The following is a 21334-nucleotide window of genomic DNA, read 5'->3' as shown; positions in this document are numbered from 1 at the left end:
CAGTCTGCTGCTGTCTTCTCTGCTTCCCTCATGTTCCCTTTGTCCTGGTACCACAGTGATGATGATGATTATGATGATGCTGATGGTCATCTCCTGGTGTTTGTGTGGATCATTAAAACTCCTCTTGGATGATTTTTAATGTCAGATTCACACATTCGCTGCTTTAGCTCTTAAAGAAGCACATAGTCTGACTGAAATATGATTGGGTTTGATATAACTGTCAAGGTTATGAGAAGAGGAAAAGTAATCCTCTTTGAAGTGCGCAGAATGAAATTCAGTTCATATTTTATACTTGGATTATAAACGTGTGTTCTATAATACTACATGTGTCAATCATTTGTGTGAATAAATGTGTGTATATATAATTGTATTATGTATAATTAAATGACAATAACAATTTAAATATATATAGAAATTCATATACCGGTACTTCATATATTAAATTTACATATACATTTATATTATATATTTTAAATATTCTGTATAATTAATATAATTTATATACACATAGGCCTAGTCCACACGGACACGGGTATTTTTATAACCCTGAGTTTTTCCTCCTGCTTTTAAAAAAAAAATCCCGTCCACATGAAAACGCAAAAACGTGCTATCAAGCGCTGTCAAGAGCATGCCACACCAGCAGGTGGCGATATAACCCAAATTGAATGCATTGTTTTTTTTTGTGCATGTAAAGAACAAATGTTTAGAGGTCGACTTTTAATAAATGATAATACATATGCAATTTCTCTACAGGCAAGGATAAATCAGAGAAGAACTTTGCTCTGTCGTTTGTGAAGCTGATGAGGTACGACGGCACGACGCTGAGGGACGGAGAACACGATCTCATCGTCTATAAGGTGAAAACACAATCGCTAGTCATCTCAAAGACACACACACACACACACACACACACACACACACGTGAGCTGTATACTGATGCTGCTTGTCCTCGTTTGTCTCAGTTAACCTTTGACCCCACATCACAATTTAATCATTATGCAATTAGGCTTTGTTCGTGTATTCAGTCTCTTCATATCTGCATATTAAAGAGCTTCATTAATGTGGAACGTCGCCTGGTCAAAACCTTTTTGAGCTCTGCAAATTAACCCTCATACAAACGGATCTGATATTAGTTTTACTGTTTGTGTAAAACTGGCTACATTAAAGAAACTGTACATTTATATTTCATTTAAACAAGCCTGAAGAGTGTGTTGACTGACTGACAGCTGTCAATCAATGAATGCATTCGTCAGACTCTCGTGCAAACCAGTGTTGAGCTCCATGACTGTGTTTTTATATTTGTAGGCCGAAGCCAAGAAATTGGAGGACTCCAGCATGTACCTGAGCTTGGCCTCCACCAAACCAGAGATGGAGGAACGAAACCCATCGTCCGGGAAGAACACGCAGAATCTCGGCAGCTTCTCCATCAGCAAGGACTCGTTTCAGATCTCTACGCTTGTTTGCTCCACCAAACTCACGCAGAACGGTAAGACACGTCCACTTTGCTTCATTACCCAATTCTTCCCATCATTTTCTCTCCTTTCTCTATTCCTCTATCAAAAAGACCACAAACAGAAGAAACAGAGCTGACAAGTCAGTGTTCGCAACCAGTTTACTGCAGTATTGTGACACCTTTCAGACTGAAACTGTGTTTTGAAAGTGAACTTGTTCCAAGAATGGATTAAATTTGTGATTAAAAAGTGGTTTCTATATCAAGTTGCTGACAAAAAAGAGCTTGCAATCTTATTTTAGTACCTTTTTAAGATGCTATTTAATTTTCACTAACATTTTGAATTAGTTTATTTTTATACTTCTGTTTTCATTTGTTTTGCTTTGTCTCGTTTTTATTATTAAATTTTATTTAAATTCATCAAGTTAAACTAAATAAGAAATGCTGCACTGGCAATTTGCTGAAAAAAAAAAGTTAAAATGTATTTGAATAAATTCTTCCGTTAACATTTCAAGTGATCAATTATTATTTAAAACAAGATTTTAATTTTAGTAAACTAGACGTTTTTAGTAGTTTTGCTTTTGGAAAACAAAGCAATTAAGTACTTTTTTACATTACGATGCAAAGACACTAAATAGACAGCACGTTTTTTTAATTCAGTTGTCTTCTAGAGTCAAATGATTCAGTTTTTAATGGATCTATCAGATTGTTTCATGGTTTTTGAATCAGTCTGACAAATGGTTACTGAATTAACTTTGTCTTCTAGTGTCAAACAAGAAATCACACACTGTAGCTTTAAACTGGGTTAAGAAGAATTGTATAATTTTATTTAATTTATACCCTATTGTTCAAAAGGTTGAAGCCTGTATTTCATCAAAAACACTAAAACAGTTATATTGTGAAATGTTATAACAGTTTAAAATAACTATTTTCTATTTGAATATATTCAAAGCTGTGATGCTTCCTCAAGTCTTCAGTGTCACATGATCTTCAGAAATCTTTCTAATATACTGATTAGAGAAACATTTCTAATTATTATCAGTGTTGAAAACAGTGGAGTTGTGCCACTTCGTAAGTTTATGGAAATCATTAAATGAAAAAGTCATTTTGAAATATGAACGTCTTGAAATAATAATCACTTTTGATCAATTTTATGCATCATTGTTTAATTAAAGTATTTCCATACTGACTCCATTTTCATTGTTTATGGAGGGGCTGTCATAGGTTTTAGTTATCCGTTTCATTTTTGGAGCATGTTTATATAAATAAAAGTGTGACAGTCTGCTGATCTAGACATGTTGTAAACGTCACTTGAGTGAGATTCATGTGTCTGTCTGTGTGAGTCAGTCCGGGTCACATGACCAGAATGCAGAGCAGCTGAGCGTTCGTGATGCCATCGATGCATGAAGTCACATCAGAGAGCGTGCTGCTCCTGCCACCGCAGTGATGAAGACGGAGTAGCCTTGGTTAGTTTTAGCCTTTGTGCTTTAGACCAGAGCAGGCATCAGGAGGAGACGGACCACTGGCTGAAAAATGAATGAGAGAACAGCCAGGATGCATTACGAATGGAAGACCTGACTTTAAGAATAAACGCTTGAGTAAAATTTAAAATCCAAGACAGTCGAAGAGTGAACTTAAAGGTATAATTTGTAAAATATTTGCAGTAAAATATCCAAAAACCACTAGGCTAGTGTTATATATTTTGTCCAGCTGATTACTAACAATATCTGTAATGTTTTCAACTACTTGTAAATCATGAGAAAATTCCCATTCTAAACAGTGACACGGGGCAGTGCAGCGCCTGTCAATGACGTTAGTTACCCTTTGTTACCGCCGCCTTTACTGACGTAGAAACCACATGACAACAGTGTCGTGGACAAATGCTGAAGTAGTGTCTAGCGTCCAGCAAACCACTAGCTTGCTTCAAGCAGTTCCTTATTTTCTTCTTGCACGTTTTATGGTGGATTGTGTTACTTATTTATGGAATATAATTACTGCTTACCGTCTGCCGTTGGTTCTGTCAACAAGGACAGCTCCCGTAAACTTGTGTTTTACTCAACAGGTGAGTTGTTTTGATTCGTATCTTTACAGAAAATGTATGCTATTATAACGATCAACGAGATTAGTATTATGGGGCATACACGCCAAACGCAGGGCATTGCGTCTCTAGACCTGCGCGAGGACTCTTCTTTGCATTGACTTTGTATGTACAGTAATCTACTCGCAAATCGTTGAACTCACGTTAAATCCATGATTTATATTTCCGTCTGATTGATGGCCGTCAGCGGTTGGGTAGAAGACAACAAATCCTTCCATCATTCCACGCTCCTTCTTAGCGTCATCAAACCACGCGATTGTTATTGTTTTGGTAGTGCGCCCTCTCGTGGTAGGTCCAACAACCTGTACCTTTAAAACCAGGCGTCCCCTGTTTTTGACTGGAATTATCCCCATTTTTCAGCACCTTCAACACATCCAGTAAATAAACCAGCGTTATTAAGTTGAGTATCACTGAAATACTTATAATAGTTTTTATTAATATTTGGATTTATTAGTTTTTAGATTTACATTGTTCATGCTCATTTTAGTGAAAGGTTTAATTGTGTTTTCATTTCCATGTAGTTTGTAATTCTTTTAGTTTTAATGTTGCTATAGTTTAGTTTGATTAAATTTGCTGTTATTTTAGTACAGATTAAACTAAATTAAATCAAGTAATTATATGTAAACTAGCTGAAATAAAATGTAAATAATTCAAATTAATTTTATTTCAAGTAACCTTTAATACAGTTTTAGTTAATTATAATAACCCTGAAATACACACCGGGATGCAAACTCAATCATAATCATAAATGAAACACAGATGACAAAGACTAGCCTGAAAGGTACTAAATAATATGCCTTTTTTATTTAAATATTTAAAAGGTTGTACTTATTGTATACAATATATTTACAGTGTGTGAATATTAAAATATTACATACAAATATAAATTACTAAAATTAATTGTTTAACACTGGTTTATTTATCATATGTTCTCATCAATATTTCTTTTTTTTAAGTTACTTAAAATAAACAACTGAAATATATAAAAACACTTTTCATCTTACTTTATTTTATGTATGTACTTAAAAAAAGAAATAAAATAAAACCACAACTGGGGGAGAAAAAAAATACAAATATCTAAAACCCAACAAAATTACTAAAACTTCAAAATATTAATAATCAAAATTTTGATAAACAATATAATTGCATCTCAGTGATACAAAAACTGTTTCTCATTTTGTATTTATTTGTTTTATTAAATGAACTATATTTGGTCTGTTTAATATTTGCTTAATATTAATTTTAAATATGAATATTTATTTTATTATTTTATTTGTATTTTGGTTTTTGAATGGTTAATATTTACTATTTTCTCATAGTGTGATTTTTGGTGACTTGTTTTAAAACCAGTAAGGGTCTGTTTGACACAAACATCATAATTTGTAATTATACTAAGAATATATGGAAAAACAATTATTGTCCCTTTTTTCATTCATAGATAATTGCAAGTGAGATTTCAATGATATTTCAACCACTGAACCATTTAAATGTGCCTGGTTTCCATTTCAGAAATCTGGTCACATTCTCACGCTCCAAACTGGTTTGTGACTCCATCTTCTTTCCTCTCTCTAATACGTGATGAGAAATAAGAAATAAACTTCTCAACAGTTGCTGATCTTTGATGTAAATCAGCTTGTGCTTAAGAGACTCTTCGAGACACTCCAAACCGGATCTCACAAACACTTCACAACCGTCAGAATGCCAGGACGTTTTCTGCTGTAATTTCAAAGCTCCCCTGCCAGACGCGGACACAAGCATCGATAGTCCTCGCCACGAGTGTCTGCGATCTGTGCTCTTTAAAGGCCATCCTTATCCCCGCCGGACGCAGGCATAATTCCTCTCACATAGCATGTTATGAGGCCGGCCGTGCTTGCGAATTGATTACAGAGGTGCTAACGACGGTTTAGCGCGACCCTTGAGCCACGGGGGCAATTCAGATGCCGCGTTAATGAAGACCGTTGTCGGAAATCCCCCCCCCAAATCAGCGTTTGGCGTGTAGCAGACGCGGTAATGAGGTCGCTGAGGATTCCTCAGGCCGAGGCATTAGCATATAAACACAGGTTTTTACTGTTATGTAGGCCGCCCCCCCCCCCCCCCCCCCTGCGAGGCCTTGTCTGTCAATGTCAGTGTGTTTTCTGTCACAAAAGTAAAATAGAGGATCTTTATGGAACAAACATTAGCATATTGAGCCGTGGATCCCCGCTGTTCCTCTACGCCCGCTATTTCTGGTCTCTTTGTCAGAAACGCTGGTTGAAATCAATGCGGTCTGCAGGAGTGTTGTTTGTGACTCAGGTTTGTTTCGATATTTTAGTTTTGTGAAGCACATTTCCCGGATGATCAGGCGATGAGATGTTTTTAATAAAGAATGACAGCGCCACTCTCCTCTCTCGTTGCCTGACAGCTCTTTCTGTCTCTCTGATGGGGTTTTATTAAACCCACAGGCTGGGCTTGTAAATGTTGGGATCTTTAACTCTCTGAATCATCTCTCCCACACAGCTATCGTTCCTGCTGATGTGATATGATGATATGAATCACAGCCTATGCTCTTCTTCTGCTCACATCCTCTGCCTTAGGCCCCTTTTACACTAGTGCATTTTCGTTTTAAAAAACATAACTTTTGCTACGGTTACATCTAGTGTTGTCAAAAGACCCAGTCCCTCGGTACCAAGTCGGCACTAAAAAGAAAAAAAAAATTGTGTAGGTACCAAGTTTCTTTAAGTACCGGTGGTACCGAGGACCCGGTCAACCCGGTTCTTGACGCATACAGTGCTATGATTTCCGCGTAGCAGAAAACACAGACGGAATCTCAAAATCCTGTCATGAAAATGAAACTTACATTTTAATATACACAGTCACGGAATTTGTCAAAGTTAGCATAAATTAATTAAATCAAATCTTCATATGGACCAGTATCTGTAAATGTTAAGCCGCAGTTGGTTGAAATATGAATCCTGCATGTTCTGCGCGTCTCTGTGTGAATGAATGAATGGCAAAGATGTGCGGGTTTGTTTACTACATAGACTGAAGCGCGTGACGCTTGCAGTAATTTCAGCATCTGCCATCTAAATACATAAACAACATCACCAGAACTGTTCTGAGTCACTTCAAAAGCATTTTACCCTTTCATTTGAGTAAAATCAGTGTCAATTTAAAGTTCATTTATAATTAAAGGCATTGTGCTAGAAATATTACTATTATTTAGTACAATGTATGTGATACTGCTACTACTGTTGAAAAAAAAAAAAAAACTTTATTTTTTAAAGAAATAAATCACACAATGTTTCTTCCATGTTTTAATTTAATAGAAAATCCCCTTTATTTACCAAAAAATAAAATGTTTAAATTTAATTTATTAAAAAACAAACTAAATTTGGGTGAAACTCGTTTACTGTTTTTCATAATTATATTACTTGTAGAAAAACGTTAAACACAAATGTAAATAAGTATAAAAAATGCCATTGGTTTTATTATTATTATATATATTTTTTTTATTAGCATATTTGTATGTTTTGCTTTGGTACCGAAATTGGTACCGAGAGCTGTGGATTTTCACTGGTATCGGTACCGAATACTGAAATTTTGGTACCGTGACAACACTAGTTAACGTGTATCGTTTACAGTGCTCCGGCATTTTTTGACCCTCAAAAGTGGAGACTTTTGAAGACGCTGTAGACCCCGTTTTAGTTTGAAAACTCCGGGGTTGCGTTTAAGTGTAAACTGACCAAAACGGAGACTTTTGAAAATGATGGCGTGGCTGCCCACATTCGGTCTGTGACGACTGTGTAAACAATAACATCATGCGCATTGTTGTAGCCATAGATCTAAAGGTAGATTCCCCATTCGATTCCTCCAAGCATGTAGACACATCCGCAAACTAAATAATAGGGAATCTACCTATTCATATCTATGCCTGTACCTGCATGAATGGTCACATGACGTGTTTTAGGTTGTGTATTGTAAACATAGATATTCTTTCTCTATTCTTTTTCTGTTCTATTGACTTGTTTCCTTTTTGTTGTCTGTGTGTGTCTGTCTGTCTATCTATCTATATATATCTACATATATAGATCAAATATATGTGTGTGTTTGTGTGAAGGTGTATATAAAATGTCCTGTTGTTGTTGTTGCTATTATTGTTATATAAAGAAATAAAATATTAATTATTTTACATTTATGTACCTACAATATAAACAAGTTCTAATTAAGTTTTAATTTGAAATATGATGTCCATTTAGACTAAGGTTTCTGTAAATTTTTAAACACACTCCTGAAAAGACCTCGTCTCACCAGATTACGTCACTATGGCTTGTTTTCACGTGATTGCTGGAATGCCTCGTTTGAGGTTAAAAAGTCACTCGCTGCTTGTTACCGTGTCTATGGGAGCGGTTAAGAGTCCTCAAGTGAACCGGCTGAACTGTAAACTCTCACGAGTGTTTCCCTGAGTCTGATTCACCCAGGAAGAATCATTTAAAGAACATTTGTGACCGTGAATCCTTACAGGTGATTCCCTTTGTCTAATCTATTAACACTGATTGATAAACTGCTTCGTATTTGTCAAGATTTCGATTTTCTTCAAAACCGCAGTGAAATCCGTTCCTCTCAGGGCTTAAGGTTTGACCAGTCAGACTGAGAGCTCATGTTATTCATATGTCTCTCTATGATGAATGTTTCATGTGCAGGATGGCGAGGTGAATGCACTAATGCGGTTTCTCTCTGCTGTCCTGTAGTTGATCTCCTGGGGCTGCTGAAGTGGAGATCCAACATCAGTTTGCTCCAGCAGAACCTCTGTCACCTGATGAAGGTGGAGGGAGGCGAGGTGGTCAAGGTACGTGTGCATCATCTGACGGACAGACACACGAACTCACAGCTTTCATTCAGACGTCCGTTTGGATTCATGCAGACATCCGTGCTGCTAATGTAAACGTTTGAAGTTGGAGTGGAGACTTCCTCTTTGATTTATGCTATGAAATTATGAATGAACTCTCTGATGAATGCACTTCAAAGCTTTTTGCGTATTAGTTTTTTTTGGGAAGGCAACAGCAACACATGCTGAGATATATTTAGAAATGTCATTTCTGTAAGTGTTTCCAGTAGGGTGTGCGGTTGGCCCTGTGAAATTATAGAAATGCTTGAAATAAGCTTTCATCATATCTAACACAAAATAAGCTTTGGAATTTAAACATTCAGAAAATGCCCATCCATGAAGAAAAAAAAATTAATTCATTGAAGTAACCCTGATACAAACTGTGTGAGATCATGTAATTAAACCTACAGATTCAGAATGGAGTGATTCTTGTAATCATAATTTCAGTCTGTTGTAGAGTGTTATGCTCGTATGCAGCATATGATTTAAAAACCCCTCTGAGATGAGGCCCAGCTCTGTTGATTTCGTGACTTTTCCCTCACGGATCATGTGTTTGAATGCCAGTTTGCTCCTGGAGGTGGTGTCTCATGGACTGATTTCTCCGGCTGTGTTTGAAGGGAAACACGCTCGAGCTGTCAGCGCTGAGAAAGATGGAGGCAGAGACTCTGTGTGCTGTATATACCCTCAGTCTCTCTCTAACAGACTCTGCAGCCTTTCTGCCATGTCTCTGCCACATAAATATAAAACCACCAACCAGAACTGTAGACGATCACCACATTACTTCTGAATGCATGTAGCAAAGGTCTAGCAAACACCATTTCAAGATTCACCTTGGTACAAGACTGGTTGGTTGGTTAACATCAGCTATTGCATTTGTTATTGTTCTATCTATCCGTCTGTCTGTCTATCTGTCTGTCTATCATATGCACACACTGCATAAAATGTATATATAAAAAAGAAAATTATTCATTTAAAATGAAATAAAATAAATTATTTCTAATTAAAAATAAATAAATAAATGTAGAATAATAAATAAAAATGGCAAAATTTAAATAAGTAAAGGTAGAATAAATTTTTTAATAAAATGAAATGTAAAATATAAAATAAAAGGTAGAATATAAAGTAATTTTTATGTAAAATATAAAATGTCAAATAAAAATGAATTATAAAATCTAAAATAGAATATTAAATAAAGTAAATGATTATGTAAAATAAAATAAAAGATCAAATAAAAAAATAAATGACAAAATATTAAATAAAATTAAAAAAATCTGTTTTTCTATGAAATATAAAATAAAACTTTAAAGTAATTAATTGGCGGAGCCCTGAGATTCAAATCAACCTAAATCAAATCCAAATGTTCATATAATTAAAACTACACATTCAGAATAGGGCATTTGTCGTAATAAATACTTAATCACTAAGAGGATTATGAACCATGTTGATCTATTTATAGTGTAAGTAGTAGTAATTTGGATAAGGCCCAACCACAGATACATTGCAATATTTTCAAAACTGCACAAAAACTTCAAATCGGAGGTGTGTTAACATTTTAAAGTTGTCTTTAGGTGGCCTATAGGAAGCTGCTAATTCAAACAGCTGTTAATATGCAGAACACACACTCACAGGGTGACTACAATTACAGTACACACACACACACACCCCTATCACCCAGCAGTGTGTTTATTGGCCAGACACCGAGTGAATAATTCAGCACACACCACCCAGAGCGACAGACACACAGACTTCCCTGAATGTTTCCTTCAGGCGTCCCACTCAACATGATTATGTGCTTTCCTAACGCTGTGTACTAAAACACCTTCCCACCACTGCCAAGTTTGGAATTGGATTTCTGCGGCCGGCGCAGACATGCCGCTTGAAATCTGTGAGGACGATGTAATAATGCTGCAGGAAGGCTATTGTGTTCCTGATAGGGTTTCTTCAGGAATCCTGCCTATGGCACGGATCGCTCACTTCACTGTAAACGCACTGGAGGAAACATCTGCAGTGATTCAAGGGCACCGCTACGTTTACGCCCGTTTATTTATTATCTGACATTTGAAGGATGAAACGTTCTTCTAGGACATCTGAGGAGGAACTTGACATGACTGTGGGACGGCATTATTTAACAATACAATGTTTAAATAAACTAAAACTAGGTTTAATTAATAATTATAAATTTGTATATTTTCTATAATTTTATATATTTTAGAGTTCACTTGTATATTTTCTTCAAGTAGATTTATATATATATATATATATATATATATATATATATATATATATATATATATATATATATATATATTATATTTAACATAAATAATGCAATGGATATTTAAATACACTAAAACCAATACTGCTTTTTGATATAATTATATAATTTTCTAGAACTGCTTCAACTGATTCACTCCAATACTTTTGAATCATAAGAATGTAAAATCTGTAATGCGTTTATGCACTAAAAATTATACAACTTTAATTGTTTCGCCACTGAATCATTTGCTTTTATTTTAGCTGAGATTTTTATTTTATTGAATGCAAGAAGGAAAGCAATTAAGTAATATAGAAATAATCGACAACGTATCTTTATATTCCAGTGTCCTCAATGTTCAAGCAAGAATGAATGTAAAGCACAAATTGTATAGTGTTTTGATTCATTTGTATAATTTGTTTTATTTGTTTTTAATTATTTGTTTGTCTTTATTTATCTTGTGATGATTTTGTATTGAAGAAAATATTGAGAAAGAAGTTTAACAAATATAACCTTGATTTATTATGCCTGCTTCCCGAAAAAAAATGTTTTTTGAATGCTATATGACACGTGACATTTGAACTAATATAGATATCACATAGATAAAAGGAAGATGCATTGAATGAAATGAAAGTAGAGAGTGCTGCTCTTGTGTCTGTATTGTGGCACATATATGTCTGTGAATCTGGACTGGAGCTGTGATGCTCTTCTCGATGCTGTGATGTCCTTAGCATCATCTGAATGACAGCAGACATTAAAGTGGACAGCATGTGCTTTAGATTGACAGTCCATGAAGCTGACAGCGAATCTGTTTGCACGTTTTATGCTTTCTCAGTAATGATTCAGAGCAAAGCACAGCTCTTAAAATCATCCTGTTAAACTGACCATCACACTACGGTGTGTGTGTGTGTGTGTTTCTGTTTCATCTTATAATCTGTGTGTGTGTGTGTTAAGTTTCTGCAGGACACTTTGGACGCCCTTTTCAACATTATGATGGAGAACTCAGACAGTGAAACCTTTGATACTCTTGTGTTCGATGCTCTGGTAAGACATGGCATGGCATGTGTTTACATAAATCTGCACAAACAAATACAAATAAAGTTCACATATACACATGCACACACAAAATGTGATATTCAATGTGAAAACCTCATTTATATGAATATTATGCAAAAATAATTCCAAAATAAATTTTATACCAAAATTAATATTTTGCATTTTTTTTTATATATATGAGGTTTTCATACTAAATATCACATTTGATTAGCATTCCTACCCAACACTTATAATTAATGAGAACAAAATGCTATTATTCTATTAGTGATATTAATGTTATGTTTCTTTCCAGTTTCCCCTACTTTTAATATTTTAATCTTAAAGTAGTTTTATTCAGATATATATTTACATATTTGAACTGCTTAGTTTGAGTCTGTTGTGTGTGATGTTCTCTTAATGGTTTCATATCTTTTACAAATTACAATAAAATGTTGTCAGCACTTCTACTAAACATTAATTACATTGGCTTACTTTTATATTAGACTTTAGTTTTGAAAGAGTAGGATTAAATCATATTTTAACAGCTCTTGTGTCATTTTTAATTGTTTTCATGTCTGTTATAAGCAACTACAAAATGTTATCAGCGCTTCTGCGTAGCATTAATTAGATTCAATTTTGAACAGTTTTTCTTTCTAATTTTTTTTTAATCTAATAATAATGCTTTTATACAAATGGTTTAATATGACCCAGTATTTAATATGTTAGTTTTTAAATAATAGGATTTAGGCATAATCTGAACAGCTCAGGCTGACTATTGTGTGTTGTGCTGAATTATAGTAGGTTATAGTAGTAGTAAGTAAAAAAAAAAACGTGTGTGTGTGTGTATATATATATATATACAGTACAGACCAAAAGTTTGGAAACATTACTATTTTTAATGTTTTTGAAAGAAGTTTCTTCTGCTCATCAAGCCTGCATTTATTTGATCAAAAATACATAAAAAGACAGTAATATTGTGATATATTATTACAATTTAAAATAATTGTTTTTAAATTTATTATACTTTAAATTCTTATTTATTTCTGTGATGCAAAGCTGAATTTTTAAGATCATTATCACATGATCCTTCAGAAATCATTCTAATATGATGATTCATTATCAAAGTTGGAAATAGTTCTGCCGCTTAATATTTTTTCAGAACATGTGATACTTTTTTAGGATACTTTGATGAATAAAAAGTAAAAAAAAAAAAAGCTACGTTTTTAAAATATAAATATTTTGTAATAACAATATACACTACTGGTCAGTCATTTGGGGTCAGTAATTTTTCTTTTCTCTTTTTTTTTTTTTTTTTTTATTAAATCAATACTTTTATTCAGCAAGAATGTGTTAAATTGATAAAAAGTGATAGTAAAGATAATATATTATTAGAATATATATTATTAGAATTTTTTTTGAATAAATGCAGTTCTTTTTAACCTTTTATTCATCAAATATATTAGACAGCAGAACTGTTTCAACACTCATAATAAATCAGAATATTAGAATGATTTCTAAATGATCATGTGATAGACTGGATGTTACATGTGACACTGAAGCTGGAGTAATGATGCTGAAAATTCAGCTTTGCATCACAGGAATTAATTATTTTTTTTAAAGTATATTCAAATAGAAAACTATTATTTTAAGTTGTAATAATATTTCACAATATTACTGTTTTTTCTGTACTTTTGATCAAATAAATGCAGGCTTGATGAGCAAAAGAAACTTCTTTCAAAAACATTAAAAATAGTAATGTTTCCAAACTTTTGGTCTGTACTGTATATATATATATATATAAAATGGTTAATATGCATGGTTGTTAATTTTTACTTTTTTCACATTTTTACTTTTTTAATATTTTTTATTACGTGTAATAAGTGTCTGTTCTGTTTTTGAAAGGTCTTCATAATCGGACTGATTGCAGACAGGAAGTTCCATCATTTCAATCCGGTTCTGGAGACCTACATCCGCAAGCACTTCAGTGCCACCCTGGCCTACACGTGAGTGTGAGATCATCCTGCCCTCTCTGTGCCAGTGTGTGCTTTGTTTTGATGTGTGACACACTGTGTGCTGATGCTTTCAGAAAGCTGACTAAAGTCCTGAAGAACTACGTGGATAACGCCGAGAAGCTGACGGAGCAGCTGCTGAAAGCTCTGAAGGCTTTGGAGAACATCTTCAAGTTCATCGTTAGATCCCGCGTTCTCTTCAACCAGTGCGTTCAGATCTCTTCTTCTGTTTAATTCTCTGCACATCTGAGCTTTAGGGATATCACATCACTCAAATCCATGGAGCTGTGCATGTAGTCTGAACCAGGGAATTATTATTGTTATTAGCAGCGATAATAATTGCTGCTATTATAACCGCTGCTTGTTGTTGTTATTACTACTACTACTATTTTGGAGTTTTTTTTTATTTCACATTAAAATATTAAATCAATAATTTCTTATTTGCAGTTCTTTTAGTAGTAATTAGTGTTTGTTTAAAAATAAATGTAGTAGTATTGTTTAATATTTAAATATTTTTTAACAATAAAATGTAACAATTATTCTATTTAGCACAGTAATTATTTAGTATGTTGTTTAGTAGGCTATTTTTAGTACACAATAAGTATTTATTTATTTACTTTACATTTTAACTTTTTCAAAAAAGAGGAACACATCAATTTGTCAAAGAGCCAACAATATTTGTAATATAGCCAATAACACTAGTAGCAATTTTATTGCCATTTTGATATATAATCACAGCATATTGGCCAAATTGTGCAGGAAAAAACAAGAACAGCACACCTGAATATTTTTTTTTTTTGTATGTTTTTATTTTATTTTTCATTTTATTTAATTTTTAATTGTATTTAATTTTATTTCATTTTATTTTATTCACATAATCTTTTATCAGAAAACTTTTTTTTTCTCCAAACTGTGCAGCTTTACTACTTTTATAGTGTGCAGTTTTTGACGAGTTGCACAAAGCTAACAGATAATAAATGTTGGCGTATCCAACATATAGTGCAAAACTACTTTCTTTTCCTCCTTCGTAATATGGGTTTCCAGCCAATAAGCTGCAGTTAAGGCTAAGAGATAGATTTAATGTGCAGATCTGAAATGGCACACCTTTATCAAACTGAAGTGCCCTGGTTTCCTAACGGATGGAGGATGTGTTTGAGGCAGACAGGAAGTGGAACGGGTAGCGGCGCTGATTTAGGGAGATGGAGGACATGTTGAGTAATGACTCAGCCTAAATGAAGTTCAGCGCTGGTGATTAGCATGTTGTCTGCAGGTGAAGTATATGATGGTGTCTCTTTAACTGCCTGAACGCTGAGAGAGACACTAATGAGCAGAGTCTGATCTGATTGACTTCTCTGCTCGATCACAGACTCCCCAACACATGCCTGACCCGACTGCACACGTCTCCCAGTCAGGACTTCAGACTACAGTGGAAATGATGAGACATATGGCCAAAATTAACAATTATCGTGAGATTGAATAGCTATCGGTGTCAGAAGGAAAGTTTCATCAAATGTTCATCAATTTCAGTGTTTACTGCAGCCCTGCTCAGGATCTTTCTGTTGCATTGTTCTCCTTCAAATCATTCTGATGACCTTTAAACCAGCATTCACAAAAAAGTCAAAATCATTTTTTTTTTAAATAAACATTTAAACTATACATATGATTATTTGCACAAATACACAAAACGCACACACACGAACAATTCTCAGAATCTTCACATTAATATTGTTTTTATTTTATTTTATAATGAGCCTGAAGACATGCTACCATGATGAATGCTTACAAAAGTGCTTCACTCTTTTCTGTCATTACAGCAATGGGATAATTATTTTCATTTTTTTATTTGTACGGTATATATAATTTTGATTTGATTTTAATTTGATTATAAATGACCTTGGATAATTTATGCAAAAAACAATACTTATTTATTAAATATTTCTCGATGTTTATTTTATTTAATTCTTGCAAAATACAACTATAAAATGCAATATACAAATTACTTAGTTTTCGTTTATATTTTATTGTTAAATATGACCTCAGCATTTCATAATAACAGATTGTTTGTTTTATTTATTTGTTTATTTTTGCAAAATATAATTTCTTATTTTTCTATTTGAATTTGTGGTTAAATATGACTTTTGCATTTTTTTTTTCCGATTTTTTATGAATTGATTTTTGTTTTACATTTTTTTGCTAATTATAATTCCTTATTTTTCCATTTGATTTTGGGATTAAATATGACCTCAGCATTTCTTGAATTTTTGATTCGAATTGATTTGAATTTTGCAGTATAATTAAATGTTTTTATTTGATTTTGAGGTTAAATATGACTTCGGCATTTGATTAAAAATAATAAAATTCTACTATATCTCCCCTTTATTTAGTAATTAACGAGGATAAAGCACTTCAAAAGAATTAATGGTCAACTGGAGTGTGAAGAATATTTCGATATATTTGACGGGCCAGTAACTAAGTGTGTGTGTGTTGATGCACGGAGGGCCGGTCTAATGTAAACCTTCTGGATGAGAGTGAGAATATCTTTCCCTCACCGTAACCAGAGCACAGAAAATCAGCTGGCACTAATCTCATCAGCAAAGGCCATCGGCGAGCGTTTAATGAAAGCGAGAGCGTGGGAATCCTCCCAGTGTTTTTGTGGCTCTTTAGAGCAGCGCCGAAACGGCCCGTCAGCTCTCTGCCCTTCAAACTAGATTACGAAGCAATTCATCAATCTGATCAGCCTGTAATCAGGGGCTAGTTTAGAGGTGTGAACAGGTGGGAGTGTGTGTGTGTGTTTGTGGAGGTTGACACATTGTTTTTGATGTGGATTTGTATTGCTCCGGCTAGTTTGATGTCATGGATTTGCATTCCAAACACATGTAGAGCAGTCTGCTGCCTCTCTGATGATTTAGATGAAATGATTCTCGCCGCTCGAGCCCCTGATCATCTGCTGTTTGTGTGTTTTCCTTCAGGCTCTACGAGAACAAAGGCGAGAGTGATTTCATGGAGTCCCTGAGGAATCTCTTCGCCTCGTTTAACGCCATGATGAACAGCAGTGCTGAAGGGACCGGCGGGGTGAAGGTGAGAACGCTCTAGGAGCCGGATTCTGATGAGCTGGATGTTTAAACGCTGCGTTAGAGCGTTAAGATAAGAGAAACAAAACATGTACACTTCTGTTCCTGGTGTGACTTCATTTCACACATGCAACACACAAGGAGATGTTTCTCAGAATGTTCACACTGCTCTTTTACAAACACTGAACGCCTACAAATGACATCCATATGATGTATTCCGGTTCTTCTGTATTCATATGACGCTTTATGAGAGGAAAAATCTGAAAAAGCCTCCCTAAATGCATTTGCACACCCATATGTTCAAAGTTGTTGCTTCTCAATCTGTGATGAGATATGACAACCAATGAAAATGGACTTAATTTGTGTACATAGTTTTGCTAGCTAGCACATCAAAATGAAAGGAAGAGGAACTGATGTGTAAAATAAATCAAACTTTACATTTTTATGCAGCATATTTGAATATGTAATATTATAAATGAAACATTCTGGTCTGTGTAAAACATATTCTAAAATATATATTTTTAAGAAATTAATACTTTTATTCATCAAGAATTGGTCAAAAGTAATATTAAATAAGCATTTTTCAAATAAATAAACATTCTAGTCATCAAAAAAAAAAAAGGTTTCAACAAAAATAGGAAGCAGCACAACTGTTTTTGACATTGATAATACTGTAGATGTTTCTTGAGCATCAAATCAGCGTATTATAATGAATCTCTGAAGATCATGTGACACTGAAGACTGGAGTAATGATGCTGAAAATACAGCTGTGCATCACAGGAATAAATTACATTTTAAAATACATTCAAATTGAAAAGAGTTCTTCAAAATTGTAATAATATTTCAGAATTTTACTGATTCTGTTGTATTCTTGAGTAATTAAATGCAGCTTTGATGAGCAGAAGAGATATCTTTTAGATAAAGATTTTTAAAAAAGCAAAACCCACACCAAATATTAAAACATCCATGTACACTTCCTTATCTCAGGACGTCTTCCCAGAATGCTGCTCTGTTTCTTCTGTCAGACATGAATATGTATGTTTCTGTCTTTCATGTGTTGAAGTGTGTGTTTGTGTCTCTCTCTCGTCCCCTGATCTCCTCTTCTGTCCACTGTGGCTCTGGCTTCACAATCTTTAGCTTCTCCTCAAGGTACTCTATCTGTCCTCCTCTCCTCCATCTGTTTCTCTGCTCCTCCTCCTCCATTTGTGTGCAGTGTTGTTTGTCACTGACCTTTCCTGTCGCTTCTTTTTTGCATTAACATACCTCTGTTCTAACACACACACACACTCAGCGGCCGACACAAAGCCTCAGACCCTCTGGACGGGTCGTGAGTGATGCAGGTGTGCTGCTAGCCCGCATCTTAGTGGTTTTTGTCAGAAAATTAAAAAGTGATCTTGTAAAGAAGCACTGTGAAGGGAAGGAATGTGCTTTTCTATCCACTGTTCTTGTCGCAAAAGAAAAGCTAGAAACGACGTGAGTGAAACGGCACATCAGCTTGAAGTGCACTTATTTAAACCGAGCTTGTGCTGGTGTTTTTACTGCACATCCGGTTTGTTTTTCTCTTTTCAGCTTTGTGTTGTTTTGGAGGGAAATGAAGGTGAAGTGTATCATTTGTTCATCACAAGTCTTAAACTAAACTGAAAGAAGCTTTCCAAAACACACCCCCAACCTGCTTTTTTCAGTTGTTGGTTGAGAGTAAGGTAGTGCTCAGATTTCTAGATGAGTGTTTGTCAGGAGTTAAGTGTTAAAAGCAGCGGTTAGAGGAGAAAACACACTCTCATGACTCATTGATCATCTGTTGATCGGGGTGTTGGAGATTATTTCAGTATTTGTTAGGGGTGTAACGGTACGTGTATTCGTACCGGACCGTTTAGGTACAGTGCTTTCGGTACGGTGCACGTGTGTACCGAATGCAATATTTTGTGTGCGGAACATTTTCGTGCGAACATATTAAGTGGCGGAAGTCTATAAAGTCTATAAAGCCTACTGATAAAGGACACTGTCAACAGTATTGACGGCAAAATAGACTATGTTTGACAGGTGCAATATGGCAGTGTGTCACCGGCCTAAGGTTTTCAAAAGGCATCACGCCAGTGTGAACATCACTACAACTAGGAAAAAAACGGTTGTAATTCAAACGCAGCTCCCGTCTGCATTTAAACAGACCTTTGCTCTTAATTCCGATCGGTCCAACACTATAACGAAATCTGAGCAGGTCTAAAAACTGAAACTGTTGATGCTGCACTTTACACTTTAGAAAAGTTATATATTTTTTAAATATGAGCAGGTCTACAAGCTGGGATTGGTAAAGCTGCACTGTAATCATAGTTATTTATTTATTTTTCATTATATTTTATTATATGATATTGGTTTGAGACTGAGAGTATTTTATTTAGTGGAGAACTTTGCAGCAGTATTTTATTTCTTATTCTTTTTTTTATTTTATATATATTTTATTAAAAAGTATAAAAAAAAAGTGTAAACAAATTGTTAAAAAAAGTTTATAGTAATAAACAACCTGCAATTTAATGTTTGCATTTCTTTCCCTTACTGTACCGAAAATGAACCGAACCATGACTTTAAAACTGAGGTACGTACCAAACCGTGATTTTTGCTTACCGTTACACCCCTAGTATTTGTGTTTCATAAGTGTCTTCTAGGGGTGAGGTTCATCTTTCATTGAAGGCGCTCTCCTCGGGCCGTTCAGCACAGCTGGATTTGCTCTGAGCACAGATGTCTCTGATAATCATTAAATGAGGCTCTTGACACCTTCCATGGTTCCTCACTGTTCATCCTGTTTCGACAGCACAATTCATCAAATTAACACATTGCTCTAAAATGATGTATTTTTATGCCATATATATATATATTTATATATATATATATATATATATATATATATATATATATATATTTATATTTATATTTATATTTATTTATTTTTTTTTTTTTTTTGTGAATTCTAGGGTGCTGCTCTGAAATATGTCCCAACTATCGTCAATGATCTGAAACTGGTCTTTGATCCAAAGGAGCTCAGGTGAGTTTCAGACATTTTTAGTTGAAGTACTTATATATATATTTTTTGAATTAAGACTTTTATTAACTGTTGTTGTGAGTAGCATGTTTTAATACTGCATGTGTGCACACAGCCAAACGCATATAATGAGTTTAAGGAAAAGTGTTTTGCAGCAGAGTGTTGTGAGCAACAAATTAAAACAAATTGTTTTATTTTAGTTTAGTTTAGTTCTCATTCCATTGTTTTATTATTATTATTTTTTAGAAGCATATGAGTGGATGTCTAGGATATTTGATATACTGTATGAAACACAAAAAATTCCCTTCTGAAATAAATAAATTAATAAACACAAACAAGAAACGATATAGTTGCTCGTCCTGCTTCATATTTTAAGATGAAATTTGGATTTTATCCATCTAGTTTAGTTTAATTTAGTTTCAGTTTTAATTTTTACTTCATATTGTGTTTTTTCAATTATTTTATATTATGTTTATTTGATTTTTTTTACTAAAATGTCTTAAGATTAACATGCAAATTATTTTCTGAAATTAATAAAGTACAAATTATATTGTTACTCATCCTATCTTTATATTTTTAAGCTGAAATGTGATTGTCATCTGGCCAGTAACTGTATAGACTTAGAATTACCCTTATTTTATTATTTTTTAGTATTTTATTTATTTTCTTATTTTATGCCAATTATTGTTTTCCTTTGTTTTAAAACACAGAAATCCTTCTTCATTCAAAAATCTTGTCGCTCATCCTGTCTTCCTCTCCTCATGTTTCCCTTTCTCTCTCTCAATTCAATTCAATTCAATTCAATTCAATTCAATGCAATATTGCTTTATTGGCATGAATGTAAATTATACAATATTGCCAAAGCTTAGAGTACATGTATAGAAAAATTAAAATAAATTATAACAACAAAATGAACATCACAGTAATGGAACTGATTATAATAACATCTTATAATATTAAACTAACAAATTATAACATTTGTGTGAACATTTGATACCACAGTCTTAAACTTACATAGAAATCTCTCTCTCTCTCTCTCTCTCTCTCTCTCTCTCTCTCTCTCTCTCTCTCTCTCTCTCTCTCTCTGTCTGTCTCTGTCTGTCTCTGTCTCTCTCTTTCTCTCTGTCTGTCCCTGTCTCTCTCTCTCACACACACACACACACACACACACACACACACACACACACACACACACACACACACACACACACACACACACACACACACACACTCTCAGCTCTTTCTGTGTCTGCCCGTCTCGATGGCTAGACTGTGCTCTCTCTCTCTCTCTCTCTCTCTCTCTCTCTCTCTCTCACACACACACACACACACACACATTTTTGCCCGTATGTCACTAGAGTTGCCACATCGCTTTTACTGCTCAAGTATTTCTCACACGCTTTAGATTCGAAACACAATCAGTGCAAAGTGGCGGTCACTCGCCCATCCCGTCTGCTGGTCTGGATAATGCGTTCTTATCTGAGTGGCATTTTAATGGAGTTACGTTGCTCTGGTGATG

The 21334-nt window shown here is 34.3% G+C and overlaps 1 protein-coding gene across 2 annotated transcripts in view; it reads left to right on the top strand.

Annotated features, from left to right (window-relative positions):
* The window catches only part of dock1 (dedicator of cytokinesis 1), a 251029-nt gene that overhangs the window by 63886 nt on the left and 165809 nt on the right, over positions 1 to 21334 (top strand). For both annotated transcript variants that reach the window (XM_059532816.1, XM_059532817.1), the window contains exons 17-24: positions 754 to 857; positions 1306 to 1486; positions 8276 to 8373; positions 11621 to 11710; positions 13604 to 13704; positions 13788 to 13916; positions 16680 to 16788; positions 19748 to 19818. In XM_059532816.1, the coding sequence (XP_059388799.1) occupies positions 754 to 857; positions 1306 to 1486; positions 8276 to 8373; positions 11621 to 11710; positions 13604 to 13704; positions 13788 to 13916; positions 16680 to 16788; positions 19748 to 19818 (883 nt within the window). The remainder of the gene's footprint in view (positions 1 to 753; positions 858 to 1305; positions 1487 to 8275; positions 8374 to 11620; positions 11711 to 13603; positions 13705 to 13787; positions 13917 to 16679; positions 16789 to 19747; positions 19819 to 21334) is intronic.

Source organism: Carassius carassius, chromosome 40, assembly GCF_963082965.1.
Source record: "Carassius carassius chromosome 40, fCarCar2.1, whole genome shotgun sequence".
In the NCBI taxonomy this organism is placed as follows: Eukaryota; Metazoa; Chordata; class Actinopteri; order Cypriniformes; family Cyprinidae; genus Carassius; species Carassius carassius.
Note: the sequence above shows the minus strand (reverse complement) of the source record. Positions and strands in the feature narration are given on the sequence as shown.